Genomic DNA, 15,947 nt, shown 5'->3' on the forward strand with positions numbered 1-15,947 from the left:
GGTCCTTGGTAGGTACTGCAGGGGGTCCACAGATGCTGCAAGGGCTGTTGGGGTCTTCAGCAGCTAGGGACCAGGGCAAGTAGCAGTAGTGGCTGAAGCCAGAGGTGTAAACACACTCAGAGGCAGAAGCCAGCTGCAGGTGCTTGTATAGTGAATGCCAGAGGCTGGCTGCAATCACACATGTAGTGGTGGGGGCCAGGGTAGGCAGCAAAGGCCAGAGTATACTATGGGTGCGCTGACAGCTGTAGGAGTCCCAACCATCAGCATTCACTACCATGGCTATTGGGTCTTGCCACAGGCACATGGAAGTGGATCCCAGTGATGGGGATCGGGGTGGAGGTGTGCTAGTGCACAGCTAGTGGGGCTAGCTGCAGGTGAGCACAGTGATACAGGCCAGTGACAGAAAAGAGAGACTGATCCAGGCCCAGAAGCACCTGCAGGGACCCTAGGTGTTGGCATGCTCTTCTGTAGCTACACAGTCTCCCCCAGGGCATGCACATGGCAGTGGAGGCTGGGGAAAGGTGTCAGGTTGGCAGTGTGCAAGTACACATCTGGAAGGGCTAGCCCTGAGCACACACATGGTGGTGGGGGTCAGCCATAGGGGTCTAGGCTGGCATGTTGTACTCCTGCAGCTGCAGAGGCCTGGGTTGGCTGCAAGGGCAGTTCTCAGGCTCCAGGAGGTGGGTAGGGAACAGGAAGGGACTCGGTCAGCTGGCATCAGCAAATGAAAATACCTATGTGGTGAAAGCTGGTGAAATCTGCAAGTGTTTCACAGCAGCTGTGCTGGCCATTAGTTTCTTCAGTGGCAAATGTTTTGATTGTCTACAGAGTAGATCACTGGGAAACATGATCACTCCTGCCTAGTATACTCTGATTTTCTTCCTTGTTCCTAGCTTCTCTATATATCTCAGCTTTTCTGATCTCTAGGCAGGGTGAAACTGAAGTGGTACCTTCATGTGGTGCCACAAAACACTGGGGAAAGCTGGTCACTCACCCACTCTTCTTTTCCCTGCAAGGGGAACTCTTTTCACCTAGGGAAATCTCTCTTGGCATTGAGCAATACCAGCTTGGGCGATAGGATGATCCAGGCAAAGAGAAGCGGTCTTCCTTCCCTTTTTGTGCAGCCATTCTCAAGTTTTTTGTTCCACTACGTTGCTGAAGTTTCTTAAGTAGACTCTAGAGCTCTCCCAGATCTGTATTTACTCATGGATAGCTACCTAACCGTTGATCTTTCAGGGGTGACAGAGGGTGGGGGTCTCTTACTCAGCCATTTTGGTGACATCCCACTGTATCTTTTATAATGTTCTAGCTTAGTAAATTTAAATTTTAAAAAGTTAAAGACTCAAGATGTTCCCAGAAACCGATCAAATATCTTCAATCACAATTACTGCCAAAACAATTAATAAGTAAAAAAAATCCTTTACAATAAAATATTAAAAGACCTCATAATATACAAATGAAACAAAAGAAAAAATATTATAAATTTGTATTCTTAAAGCAATAAACAATAGTGGTGAAATATGCAAAACACAGAACAAGTCATGATTATTGTCTCATAATTCGATAAAACTAAGCCTCTTGAAACATGGTATAAGGAAAATACACAAACACCCTGACATGTTTTATTTTAAATTTATAACCATAAACCTCAGATGGACCTTCGGCACTGCCTGAGAATCCTACTTTATTTCACTCACTGGTTTTCTCAAAAACTATTTCACACTTTCTTCTCAAACCTCTAACACCCCTCCTTCATCGTCACTCTCAGCTGATACCTGAGTCCTTTCACTAAACTAACAGAGACAATAAGAGGAAAACTAGGTCATTTTTCTACTACCACATTTACAAACCTACCTGTATCTGTGCCTCTCCTACTGATGGACAGTAACCAGCTCCTTTCTAAAGATACCTCTTCACTAACTATTCTCACATTCACTCTTGAACACATTATAATCAGGCTTTTCTCCTTGGGAGACCAAGGAAACCACACTTATGAAAGTCACCAGGGGAATTCCCTGGTGGTCCAGTGGTTAGGACTTGGGGCTTTCACTGCTGGGGACCAGGTTCAATCCCTGGTTGGGGAACAGATCTCACAAGCTGCATGGCACAGCCAAAAAAAAAAAAAAAAAAAAGTCACCAGAAACCTCCCCGATGCCAAATCAATGGTCACTTTTCCATCTTTGAAGATCTTACTCTATCTCTCAGAAACAGTTCACACAGTTATTCACAACCTCCTTCTTGTCCTCTCTGGTTTCTGAAACACTACACCCTAAGTTTTCCTTCTGGCTTTTCCTCGCTGGCTGTACTTTCTCAATCTCATTTGTTGGATCTATTTTGTCCTCTTCCAGACACTGCTCAGCTCAGTCTTCAGACTCTCCTCATTAATAATTTCTTAACTCCCATGGCTTTAAGTATATTTAAATGTTAACAGCATCTAAGTCTATATGGGAGAACCAACATACACCCAGAAATCCATGGGCAGTCACTCCACACCACCACGTGAATGGCTAATGGGCATACTTCACGTGTCCATAAACAGTATTCATCTCCCACCTCCTGAAAAATTGTCCCCCTGCAAAGTTTTTCTACTTCAATAAATGGCACCAGCACTGCCCCAAATCTTAATACTTCTCACCAGTTTACCACCCTAACCCAAGGCACTATCTGAATTAATTAAATACTCTCCTAAATATTCTCCCTGCTTCCTCTCTTGCCTATCTACATTACCTTCTCAAAAGAGCCGCCAGAAAAGTCTTTTAAAACACAAACCAGCAGTTTCCAGACTGGCATTTCAGGGGCTGAGAAGTCACCACCCTATCACATCAACAAGTACAAAGCTGAACAAACTGAAAAATCGACAGCTCTTTTTAGATCCATCATGAAAGTGATTGCCCCCAAAATTGGAGAGACAGTCAGGTGGATACAAAGAATCATAATTTATCTGTGCAGAAACCAGTGGTTCTGTGAGAACCAGTGCCAGGGTAGGAAAACCTAAACTGTAATTGATAAGTTGCAGGAGGCTCAATGTGGACAAATTTAAGAGTTAAAAATCCTAGGGGAATCCAGTCATAAGGGGGCCTCTCTAACTTTTGTGAATTTTACCTCTTGGAGCTCTACCAGGTACTCAGAGTAAAGATCAGGAAAAAAATCCCCTATGACTTTCAACAGGGGGAAGGGAAAAGGAAACATTTTGAAATATACCAGGGCATTCTGTTTTACTTAACAAGGCCTGCCCCTTAGTAGAAACTATTGTGCCAGAGTTTAATCTGCTGGGGTTTTGTCAGAGCCTAACCTACCTGAAGGAAGGGAAACATCCAACTCCAGCCCCTTCTAGCCATTCTATCCCAACTAAGTGGAAAAAAAACTGAGAAGTACTGGTGAAATTCACAGTCCAGGGGCATAGGCTCACAAAGAACAGATGGATAATGTAAGCAGAGAGATGAAAATTCTAAGAAATAACCAAAAAGAAATGCTAGAGATCAAAATCACTATAACAGAAATGACAAATGCCTTTGATGGATTTATTAGTGACTGGACAAGGCTGAGGAAAAAATCTCTGAGCTTGAGGATATGACAACAGAAACTTCCACAACTGAAAAGCAGAGAGAACAAAGACCAAAAAACAAACAAATAAAAAAACAAACAGAAGAGAATATACAAGAGCTATAAGACAACTACCAAACACAAATGAGGTCATGACACTGTCCTACTAAAAACTTTCAAGTGGTTTCTCATCATTTAAAACAAAAACAAAAGCTCTACACCATGGCGTGAAAGACCCGACATGATCTGACCATTTCTTCTTCTGCACGTCTTTCCGTTTCTCCCTCTATTCACAGTCACGTGTCATCTTGCTGTCTTTTAATGCTTGTCAAGTTTGTCTCTTCTTCAGATCCTCTGCATTTGTTGTTTCTTCTGCATGAATAGTCTTCTCCCACATATTCACAGACCACTCCCTCACTTTGTTCAGAAGCCTGCTGAAACATCATCTCCAGAGAGAGGCCGTCCTTCAGCATTCTATTGAATAACATCCTATCTTCTTCTATTTTGTTTTATTCCCTACAAAAACATTTTCTATTTTGTGATATAATATTAATGTTATGTAATTTTTATATCATGTATTTGTTCACTTTCTGTCTCATCCACTAGAAATATAAGCTCCTCAAGAGGGCGAACTTTGCTACACCCAGCACCTAAAATAGTATCCAGCATAAATTAGGTGCCCAATAAACAACTTTTTAATTGATATATTATTTATTTATTTTTATATTAATTAAAAAATTAATAAGTTTTTAATGAGGTTTTTAAATCTTGTGTATAAACATGAATGGATTATGATAAAATTATTAAAACTATATTTAATTCAGACTTCCAAATACAATGATCTGCCCCATTTCATTTTTTTTTAAATATCTTTATTGGAGTGTAATTGCTTTACAATGGTGTGTTAGTTTCTGCTGTATAACAAAGTGAGTCAGCTAAACGTATACATATATCCCCATATCCCCTCCCTCTTGCGTCTCCCTCCTACCCTCCCTATCCCACCCTTCTAGGTGGTCACAAAGCACTGAGCAGATCTCCCTGTGCTATGCGGTTGCTTCCCACTAGCTACCTATTTTACATTTGGTAGTGTATATATGTCCATGTCACTCTCTCACTTTGTCCCAGCTTACACTTCCTCCTCCTCGTGTCCTCAAGTCCATTCTCTACATCTGCGTCTTTATTCCTATCCTGCCCCTGTTTTTCTTCAGAAACTTTTTTTTTTTTTTTTAGATTCCATATATATGTGTTAGCATATGGTATTTGTTTTTCTCTTTCTGACTTACTTCACTCTGTAAGACAGTCTCTAGGTCCATCCACCTCACTACAAATAACTCAATTTCGTTTCTTTTTATGGCTGAGTAACATTCCATTGTATATATGTGCCACATCTTCTTTATCCATTCATCTGTTGATGGACACTTAGGTTGCTTCCATGTCCTGCCTATTTTAAATAGAGTTGCAATGAACATTGTGGTACGTGACTCTTTTTGAATTATGGTTTTCTCAGGGTATATGCCCAGTAGCGGGATTGCTGGGTCATATGGTAGTTCTATTTTTAGTTTTTTAAGGAACCTCCATACTGTTCTCCATAGTGGCTACATCAATTTAGATTCCCACCAACAGTGCAAGAGAGTTCCCTTTTCTCCACACCTTCTATTGCATTTATTGTTTGTAGATTTTTTGATGATGGCCATTTTGACCGGTGTGATGTGATACCTCATTGTACTTTTCATTTGCATTTCTCTAATGATTAGTGATGCTGAGCATCCTTGCATGTGTTTGTTGGCAATCTGTATATCTTCTTTTGGAGAAATGTCTATTTAGGTCTTCTGCCCATTTTTGGATTGGGTTGTTTGCTTTTTTTGATATTGAGCTGCATGAGCTGCTTGCATATTTTGGAGATTAGTCCTTTGTCAGTTGCTTCATTTGCAAATATTTTCTCCCATTCTGAGGGTTGTCTTTTTGTCTTGTTTATGGTTTCCCTTGCTGTGCAAAAGCTTTTAAGTTTCATTAGGTCCCACTGCCCCATTTCTGAGAAGGAAATTTTCATAAAAATATGTCCTTCTTTCTGCAGTGAATTTCCAGACCCTAGAATATTTCTAGTATTTCCCCCAAAATAAAGAGAAGTAAAATTATCCTAATGGGCTAAAGTTAAGATCCCATACAATTTTTTAATCACTTCTGTTTAACCCAAGTTTGTTTTACTCTCTGTGATATACACATACACACACTTGACACCTTGGTTACCTGTATTCTAGTTTTCGTTAAGTTAATTTTTTTCACCAGGTAATATATTCACATAATTAAAAGAAAAAGTCTAATAAGGTATACAGTAAAAAGGCTGCCTCCTGTCCCTCAGATCCCTAGGTTCAAATTCCCATCACCAATGCTGTCATAAGCAAGGAAGGGTAATTTGTTCTGTCAAGTGCCAGACAGTAAATATTTTCAGTTCTGTGGGCTGTACTGTCTCTGTCTCAACTATTCTCAGCTCAGCTGTTATAAAGCGAAAACAGCCTTAGACTACATGTAAACAAAGGTGCATAGCGGTATTCCAATAAAACTTTATTTGTAAATATAGGCAGTGAGCGGAATCTTTCCAGTGGGGTCAATCCCTAACTTTACATATGTCTCTTTGACAAAAAGTATTAATGGTAATGTTTGAAGAGACTGCAATGGAAGGGTTTGCAACAAAGAATGCTATTTTGAAATAAAAAAATTCATCCTACTACCCATGAAACATTGATATACATTTAAAAACATACAAAATTTTCATATAAACAGACTTAAGATTATTCCAAGATGCCTTCTTTATGATATATATTACTCCAAATATATATACCTTGTGGCATAATTATGAAGAACTAGTGTAACATCAAGATAAAACAGACTGGTCACCTAACTAGCAGCACACTGTCAACATTAAAGTCTGGCCCCAAACATTCCCTTAAATGGTAGATCAAATATATAGTTAACATTTTCATGGAATACATTACAAAGTTAACCCAGAGTTCTTATTTTAAAATAAGAATTTTAAAGAATAAAAAAAACTGAATACCAAAAGTATACTCCCCAATCAAATCAATTCTAAAATGCACATTTCCAATATGTCTTACAAAGGATTTAATTTAATAAAACAAATCACGATTATAAAGAACTAGCTGTCTCTGAAAAGTAGATCATTGTAGACTGAGTAATCAGCTTCTCAAAACTCAAAGGTATCCTAGGAATATATCTTACCTTAGATGTCATCTTCATAAAATGTTTGTTTTGATTTTCTGCTGTTCCCATCTTTTCGTTCTTGACTAAATCATTTAGGCTTAGAATATCATCATCATGAAAGTATCTGACCCTTTCTTTTTCCTCATAGGTTGAAGCCTATGACAAAATGAACATTATTAGTTTAGTGAAAACATAAGTCTCTGAAGTATTTTAATGAATTATCTATAAATCTGATATTAAAAGTAAAAATCCCACTTTGTATCATAATCTTTCTTTCCAGTATATCCCTATTCTGTCTGCATCCACGTGGAAAAATTTCCATTAGAATAACACTCCCTACCTCTTCTGTCCCTTTACTTTTCCCTCTTCCCCAAGGATGGAAGCATGATAGTATCTGATTTCTGAGTTTTAAGGAAAGGACAGAATTGTTTTATGCCTTCTTCTCTCCTCTATGCTCTTCCCCTCCTTGTAGTAAAAATTCCCTACCACTGTGAAGGGAAGTCAGCAGTTACCCAGAGATCAAGTAAGCATATCAAGAACAAAAGTGAAGTATTAGCAAACCTACTTTAAACAGCTCTATCAGAAAAAAAGCTGATATTCTGATTCTCATCTAAATCAATTCTGGGTTTTCCTGTCAGTTGATTCCATACCTACACGTGGAAAAGAAAAGTGCTATGTACTGCCTACCAAATCAAATCTCTTCAACGCTGTTCTCACATTCCCTTATCCAAATAAAACCTGCTCTTCAATTTCTTTAGAACCATGTTCCCAATATTTTTTCCCCACATTACTACTCCTGTCTTCACAAGCTTAAATCTCACATTCCATGACTTCAATCACTCTCTGGATCCAAACCCCTTTCTGGTCCTCTTATCCTTTCACTATACTCAGAAAACAAATCTCAATCCTGAATGAATGTGTCTATCTTCTTTATTCTTATACCTAGACTACTCAGTAGTAAGCAATTCAAAAGAGTATTCAATGCCATCTGGCAATGCATCTATGAATCCCTAGCCAGTTCTGTCATTTCATACAATTCAAACCTTTACTATTCTTCTCCCACATCTCCCTTCCAAACCCCTAATACGTCCCATTTCTTTAGGAGAGGTATCCATCCCATTTCTATTTTCTGAACAAATCAATTACTAGTTCTAGCAGCACAGGCACTCAACAGGCAGATAATAAACATTTGATAGAAGAATTCTAAATGAACAAATCTTCTGTGGACCCAATTACCACTTATAAGATCTTTCAAATTTAAAACAAAAAATCTAACTTGGGAAAACTGAATATGTTGTTTTTGCCATTTTAAGAGCCTCAAGGTAGTGCTAAAAATTAACTGCTGCAGCTAGAAGATGGAAAAGAAAATTAAGGTTTACAAAGGATCTAACACAGGTCTATAGCACCAAGGTTTTCCCTAAGAGTTATGATAAGTATGTAAAAAGAAGCTAGAAACAATGTCAAAGAAATATACACTAAAATTAAAACTGTCTTAAGGGCTTCCCTGGTGGCACAGTGGTTGAGAATCTGCCTGGTAATGCAGGGGACACGGGTTCGAGCCCTGGTCTGGGAAGATCCCACATGCCACGGAGCAACTAGGCCCGTGAGCCACAACTACTTAGCCTGCGCGTCTGGAGCCTGTGCTCCGCAACAAGAGAGGCTGCGATAGTGAGAGGCCCACGCACTGCGATGAAGAGTGGCCCCCACTTGCCACAACTAGAGAAAGCCCTCGCACAGAAGCGAAGACCCAACACAGCCAAAAATAAATAAATAAATTAATTAATTAATTAATTTTAAAAAGGTAACTTACCATTAAAAAAAAAACTGCCTTAAAAATTCAATGTTCACAATTATTTGAAAACTGTTGTTGAATTAGAATTCACTTTATAAAAGGCAGAGGATTATAACTAAAATAAAAGTTAAGAACGTGATTTACTACCTTCTAATGTTTGCATTATTAAGCAACATTTCAGAAAATATTTTGAAGTAGAGTTGACCCTTGAACAATGCAAAGGTTAGGGGCAGTGACCCCCATGGAGTTGAAAATCTAACTGTAACTTTAGAGTCGGTCCTCGATATCTATAGTTCCATATTCACGGATTCAAACCACCACAGACTGTGCAGTACTATAGTATGTAATTTATTGAAAAAGTTCTGTGTATAAGTAGACCTTTGCAGTTCAAACCCATGTCATTAAAGGGTCAACTGTAGTCTGATACAAAGGGAAAAAATGAATTCTGAATTAATAAACAAAAGACATATGTTAAACATACAATCAGTCTCTTCCTTCTTCCTCCTTTAGATTCCAGATGTTTTCGTGGTGTGTTCACAGGCCAGACTCTTCCAGAATGATCTGTTCTGACAAGGATCACTTCTTCCTGATCTTCATTCTGTGGAAAGATTTAGAGATAACAATTGTAATTATTGAGAAGAGTCTTGAAACCTTATGTTTAATAGCCAAAAGAGCATAAAAATGATTCTAGTTTTCACATAATATTATGGATTACCTTAAGCCTCACGGACTTTCATGATTATCCACTATAATGTAAAGTGACCATGATCTTTTCATGGAAAAGGTGAGGAAAAATACCTAAAGCTTATTTAATTTTTTAAAACAATTACAGAAGCAAACTTCAAATATAGTTTTCCTTTAGACAATATTAAAAGATGACAAAGCACCAATATTCAAACAGGCATTCTATGAGAATGCCCATCACCTATGGAGCAGATGTCATATTTAACGAATGTTTCTTCAATTTAAAGATCCTGGCTTGCCTGAAAGATGGCGGAGTAGAAGGATGTAGGCTCAACCCTTATTACAGAAACACCAAAATCACAAGTAACTGAACAACCATCGACAAAAACACTGCTGAAACCTACCAAAAAAGACAAAGAAGAAGCCACAAAGATATGGTAGGAGGTGCGTAATCGTGATAAAATCAAATCCCATAACTGCCGGGTGGGCAACCCACAAGCTGGAAAATAATTATACCACCAAATTTCTCCCACAGGAGTGAAAGCCCTTAGCCACACATCAGGCTTCCCAGCCTGCAGATCTGGCAACAGGAGGAGAAGCCCCCAGAGAATCTGGCTTTGAAGGCCAGAGGGGTTTGATCAGAGGAATTCCACAGTACCGGGGGGAAATAGAAACTCCACTCTTAAAGGGCACAGGCAGGGTCTCATGTGCAATGTAAAAAAACAGCGAGCTCATAGAGACTGGGTCAGACTTACCTGTTAGTACTGGAGGGTCTCCTGCAAAGGCAGGGGACGGCTGTGGCACACTGTGGGGACAGAGACACCGGCAGGGGCAGCTCTGGCAAGTACTCATTAGTGTGAGCCCCCATGGAGGCTGCCATGTCATCCCCCTACCCCACAGACATAACCCCATCCAAAAGCCTGTATGATCTAGTGCTGGGACGCCTCAGGCCAAACAACCAGCCGGGCGGAAACACAGCCCCACCCATCAGAAGACAGGCTGCTTAAAGTCTTCCTGAGCATGACCCAGCACAGCAGATGGACAAGACCCAGCTCTACCCACCATCAGGTAGGAAAAAGGCACTCCTAGCAGGATGTGTATACAAGCCTCTAAGACAAACTCATCCAGCAGAGGTCAGACAGCAGAAGCAAGAAGAATTACAGTGCTACAGCCTGTAGAATGGGAACCACAAACACAGAAAGTTAGACAAGATGAGACAACAGAAGAATATGTCGCAGATGAAGGAATAAGATAAAACCCCAGAAGAAAAACTAAGTGAAGGGAGACAGGCAATCTACTGGAAAAAGAATTCAGAGAAATGATACTGAAGATGCTCCAAGATCTCAGAAAACCAATGAAGGCACAGAGTGAGAAAACACAAGAAATTTTTTTAAAAGACCTGGAAAAACTAAAGAGCAAACAGAGATGAACAATATAATAACTGAAATGAAGAATACACTAGAAGGAATCAACAGCAGAATAAATGAGGCAGAAAAACAAGTGACCTGGAAGACAGAATGGTGGAAATCACTGCCAGGGAACAGAATAAAAAAAAAAAAATTAAAAGAAATGATGACAGTCTGAGAGACCTCTAGGGTAACATTAGATGCAGCAATATTCTTATTATAGGGGTCCCAGAAGGAGAAGAGAGGGAGATAGGACCTGAGAAAATATTTGAAGATATGATAGATGAAAACTTCCCTAACATGGGAAAGGAAACAGTAACCCAAGTCCAGGAGATGCAGAGAGTCCCAGACAAGATAAAGCCAAGGAGGAACATGCTGAGACACATAATAATCACACTAACAAAAATTAAATACAAAGAAAAAAATATTAAAAGCAACAAGGGAAAAGCAATAATTAACATACAAAGGAATGCCCAAAAGGTTATCAGCTGGTTTCTCAGCAGAAACTCTGCAGGCCAGAGGGGACTGGCACTATATATTTAAAGCGATGAAAGAGAAGAACCTACAAACAAAAATACGCTACCCAGCAAGGCTCTCTTTCAGCTTCAGCAAAAAAATCAAAAGCATTACAGACAAGCAAAAGCTAAGAGAATTCAGCACCACCAGAATACCTTTGAACAAATGCTAAAGGAAATTCTCTAAGCAGAAAAGGTCACTAATAGAAACAAGAGAATTATGAATGAAAAAGCTCACCAGTAAAGGCAAACATAAAGTAAAGGTAGGAAATCATTTGCACACAAATATGATATCAAAACCAGCAATTATGAGAAGAGGACAGCACAAATGGAGGATACTGGAAATGCATTTGAAATTAAAAGACCAGCAACATAAAACAATCTTGTTATATACAGACTGCTATATCAGATCCTCATGGTAACTGCAAAATGAAAATCTACAATAAATATACTCACAAAAAAGAAAAAGGAATCCAAAAACAACAATAAAGTTACTCAGTAAATGACAAGAGAAGAAAACAAAAGAGAAATGGTTAAAAAAAAAAAAGACCTACAAAAACAAATCCACATCAATTAAGAAAATGGCAATAGGAATGCACATATCAATGATTACCTTAAATGTTAACAGATTAAATGCTCCAGCCAAAAAACACAGACTGGCTGAATGGATACAAAAACAAGACCCATATGTATGCTGCCTACAAGGGACCCACTTCAGATCTAGGGACATATACAGATTGAAACTAAGAGGATGGAAAAAGGTATTCCATGCAAATGGAAATCAAAATAAAGTTGGAGTAGCAATACTCATATCAGACAAAATAGACTAAAATAAAGACTGTTAAAGAAGACAAAAAACACTACATAATGATCAAGGGATCATTCCAGGAAGATATAACAACTGTAAGTATATATGCACCTAACACAGGAGCACCCCAATATATAAGGCAAATACTTGCAACCATAAAAGGAAAAACTGATATTAACTCAACAACAGTGGGGGACTGTAACACCCCACTTACATCAATGAACAGATCATCCAGACAGCAGATCAATAAAGAAACACAAGCCTTACATGACACATTAGACCAGATACACTTAATTGATATTTAGAGAGCATTCCATCCAAAAGCAGCAGAATACACTTTCTTCTCAAGAGCACATGAAGCATTCTCCAGGATTGACAATATGCTAGGTCACAAAGTGAGCCTTGGTAAATTTGTGAAACCTGAAATCATATCAAGCATCTTTTCTGACTACAATGCTATGAGATTAGAAATCAACTACAAGAAAAAAACTGTAAAAAGCACAAACACATGGAGGCTAAACAATATGCTATTAAGCAACCAATGGACCACTGAAGAAATCAAAGAGGAAATCAAAAAATACCTAGAGATAAATGAAAACGATTGCACGACGATCCAAAATCTATGGGATTCAGCGAAACCAGTTCTAACAGGGAGGTTTATAGCAATACAATGTTACCTCAGGAAACAAGAAAACTCACAAATAAACAACCTAACCTTATACCTAAAGCAACTAGAGAAAGAAGAACAAACAAAACACAAAGTTAGTAGAAAAAAAGAAATTGTAAAGATCAGAGCAGAAATAAATGAAATAGAAATGAAAAAAACAATAGAAAATATCAATGAAACTAAAAGCTGGTTCTCTGAAAGGATAAACAAAATTGATAAACCTTTAGTCAGACTCATCAAGAAAAAAAGGAAGAGGGCTCAAATCAATAAAATTAGAAATGAAAAAGGAGAAGTTACAACCGAACACAGAAATACAAAGTGTCATAAGAGACTACCTCAAGCAACTATCTGCCAATAAAATGGACAACCTAGAAGAAATAGACAAATTCTTAGAAAGTTACAATCTCCCAAGACTGAACCAGGAAGAAACAGGAAATACGAACAGACCAATCATAAGTACTGAAATTTAAATTATGATGAAAAAATCTTCCAAAAAAGTCCAGGACCACTTCACAGGAGAATTCTATCAAATATTCAGAGAAGAGTTAACATCTATCCTTCTCAAACTATTCCAAAAAATTGCACAAGAAATAGTCCCAAACTAATTCTATGAGGCCACCATAACCCTGATACCAAAATGAGACCAAGATACCACAAATAAGAAAATTTCAGGCCAATATCGCTGATGAACAAAGGCACAAAAATCCTCAAAGTAATAGCAAACCGAATCCAATAATGCAGTAAAAGGATCATATACCATGATCAGTGTTGCAAGAATTTTTCAATATTTGCAAATCAAAGTGTGATACATCACATTGGCAAATTAAATAAAAAACGTATGATCATCTCAATAGATGCATGAAAAGGTTTTGGCAAAATTCAACACCCATTTATGATAACAATTCTCCAGAAAGTGGTTACAGAGGTAACATACCTCAACATAATAAAAGCAATTTATGACAAACTTACAGCCAACATCATACTGAAGAGTGAAAAGCTGAAAGCATTTCCTCTAAGATCAGGAACAAGACAAGGATGTCCACTTTCACCCCTTTTATTCAACATAGCTTTGGAAATCCTAGCCATGGCATTCTGAGAAGAAAAAGAAATAAAGGGAATATAAATTGGAAAAGATGAAGTAAAACTGTCACTGTCTGCAGATGACATGATACTATAGATAGAAAATCCAACAGATAATACCAGAAAACTACTAGAGCTCATCAATGAATTCAGTAAAGTTGCTGGATAAAAAAATAATACACAGAAATTTTTGTACCTCTATACACTAACAATGAAAGATCAGAAAAACAAATTAAAGAATCAATGTCATTTACCATCATATCAAAAAGAATAAAATACCTAAAAATAAACCTATCTAATGAGAAAAAAGACCAGTATTTTGAAAACTGTAAGACAATGATGAAAGAAAATTGAAGATGACACAAACAGATGGAAAGATATACCATGTTCCTGGATTGTAAGAATCAATACTGTCAAAATGACAATACTACCCAAGGCCATCTACAGATTGAATGCAATTCCTATCAAATTACCAATGGCTTTTTTTAATAACTAAAACAAAACAAATTTTAATTTGGATAGAGACAAAAATGACCCCGAATCGCCAAAGCAATCTTAAGAAGGAAAAACAGAGCTGGTGGAATCAAGCTCCTTGACTTCAGACTACACTACAAAGCTATAGTCATCAAAACAATATGGTATTGCCACAAAAAAACAGAAATATAGATCAACGGAAGAGGATAGAAAGTCCAGAATAAACCCACATACCTATGGTCAATTAATCTGACAAAGGAGGCACTACTATACAATGGAGGAAAGACAATCTCTTCAATAAATGTTGCTGAAAAAACTGGACAGCTACTATTAAAAAAAAATCAAAATGCTTTAAAGACATACATATAAAACCAGATACTATAAAACTCTTAGAGGAAAACACAGGCAGAACATTCTTTGACATAAATCAAGGTACTATCTTTTCGAGGCTGTTTCCTAGAATAATGGAAATACAAACAAAAATAAACAAATGAGATCAAATTAAACTTAAAAGCTTTTAAACAGCAGCAAAGAAAACCATAAACAAAACGAAAAGAAAACCCACAAAATGGGAGAAAATATTAGCAATCAGTGAGACCAACAAGGGAATAGTCTCCAAAATTTACAAACAGCCATGCGGTTCAATATCAAAAAAACAAACAACCCAATCAAAAAATGGACAGGAGACCTAGATAGACATTGCTCCAAAAAAGACATACAGATGGCTGAGAGGCACATGAAAAGATGCTCAACATCACTAATTATTAGAGAAATGCAAATCAAAACTACAATGAGAAATAACCTCGTATCAGTCAGAATGGCCATCATCAAAAAATCTACAAACACGAAATGCTGGAGAGGATGTGAAGAAAAGGGAACCCTCCTACACTGTTGGTGGGAATGTAAATTGGTGCAGCCACTATGGAAGAGAGTATGCAGGTTCCTTAAATAACTAAAAATAGAACTACCATATGACCCAGCAATCCCACTCCTGGGCATATACCCAAAGAAAACCATAATTCAAAAAGATACATGCACCCCAATGTTCATTGAAGCACTATTTATGGTAGCCAACACATAGAAGCAACCTAAATGTCCATTAACAGAGGAATGGATAAAGAAGATGTGGTACATATATATATTGGAATATTACTCAACCATTAAAAAGAATGAAATAATGCCATTTGCAGCAACATGGATGGACCTGGAGACTACCATACTTAAGTGAAGTAACTGAGACAGAGAAAGACAAATATCATATGATATCATTTATATGTAGAATCTATAATAAAAAATGATACAAATGAACTTACTTACAAAACAGAAACAGACTCACAGACTTAGAGAACAAACTTATGCTTACCAGAGGGGATGGGCGGGGATAGATTGGGAGTTTGTGATTGACATGTACACAATACTATATTGACATGTACACACTACTATATTTAAAACAGATAACCACCAAGAACCTACTGTATAGCATATGGGACTCTTCTAAATATAATGTAATAACCTAACAGGGAAATGAATTTGAAAAAGAAAAGATACATGTATATGTATAACTGAATCACTTTGTTGTACACATGAAACTAACACAACAGTTTTAATTAACTATGCATGCTGCAATAAAAATTAAAAATAAAAAAAAAATAAAGAATGCCAATTCTGACTTAGCAGGAAGGGGCTGAGATTCCACATTCCGTCCCCTTCATACCTTTAGTGATATATACTGATATATAAAATTGTATATGGTTAAAGT

The 15,947-nt window shown here is 37.6% G+C and overlaps 1 protein-coding gene across 2 annotated transcripts in view; it reads right to left on the minus strand.

The window, feature by feature from the left end:
* The window catches only part of CWF19L2 (CWF19 like cell cycle control factor 2), a 198,368-nt gene that overhangs the window by 59,642 nt on the left and 122,779 nt on the right, over nt 1–15,947 (minus strand). For both annotated transcript variants that reach the window (XM_061202601.1, XM_061202600.1), the window contains exons 11-12: nt 9,036–9,152; nt 6,781–6,918 (exon numbers count right to left, since the gene is read on the minus strand). In XM_061202601.1, coding sequence (XP_061058584.1) covers nt 6,781–6,918; nt 9,036–9,152 — 255 coding nt within the window. The remainder of the gene's footprint in view (nt 1–6,780; nt 6,919–9,035; nt 9,153–15,947) is intronic.

Source organism: Eubalaena glacialis, chromosome 10, assembly GCF_028564815.1.
Source record: "Eubalaena glacialis isolate mEubGla1 chromosome 10, mEubGla1.1.hap2.+ XY, whole genome shotgun sequence".
Classification (NCBI taxonomy): domain Eukaryota; kingdom Metazoa; phylum Chordata; class Mammalia; order Artiodactyla; family Balaenidae; genus Eubalaena; species Eubalaena glacialis.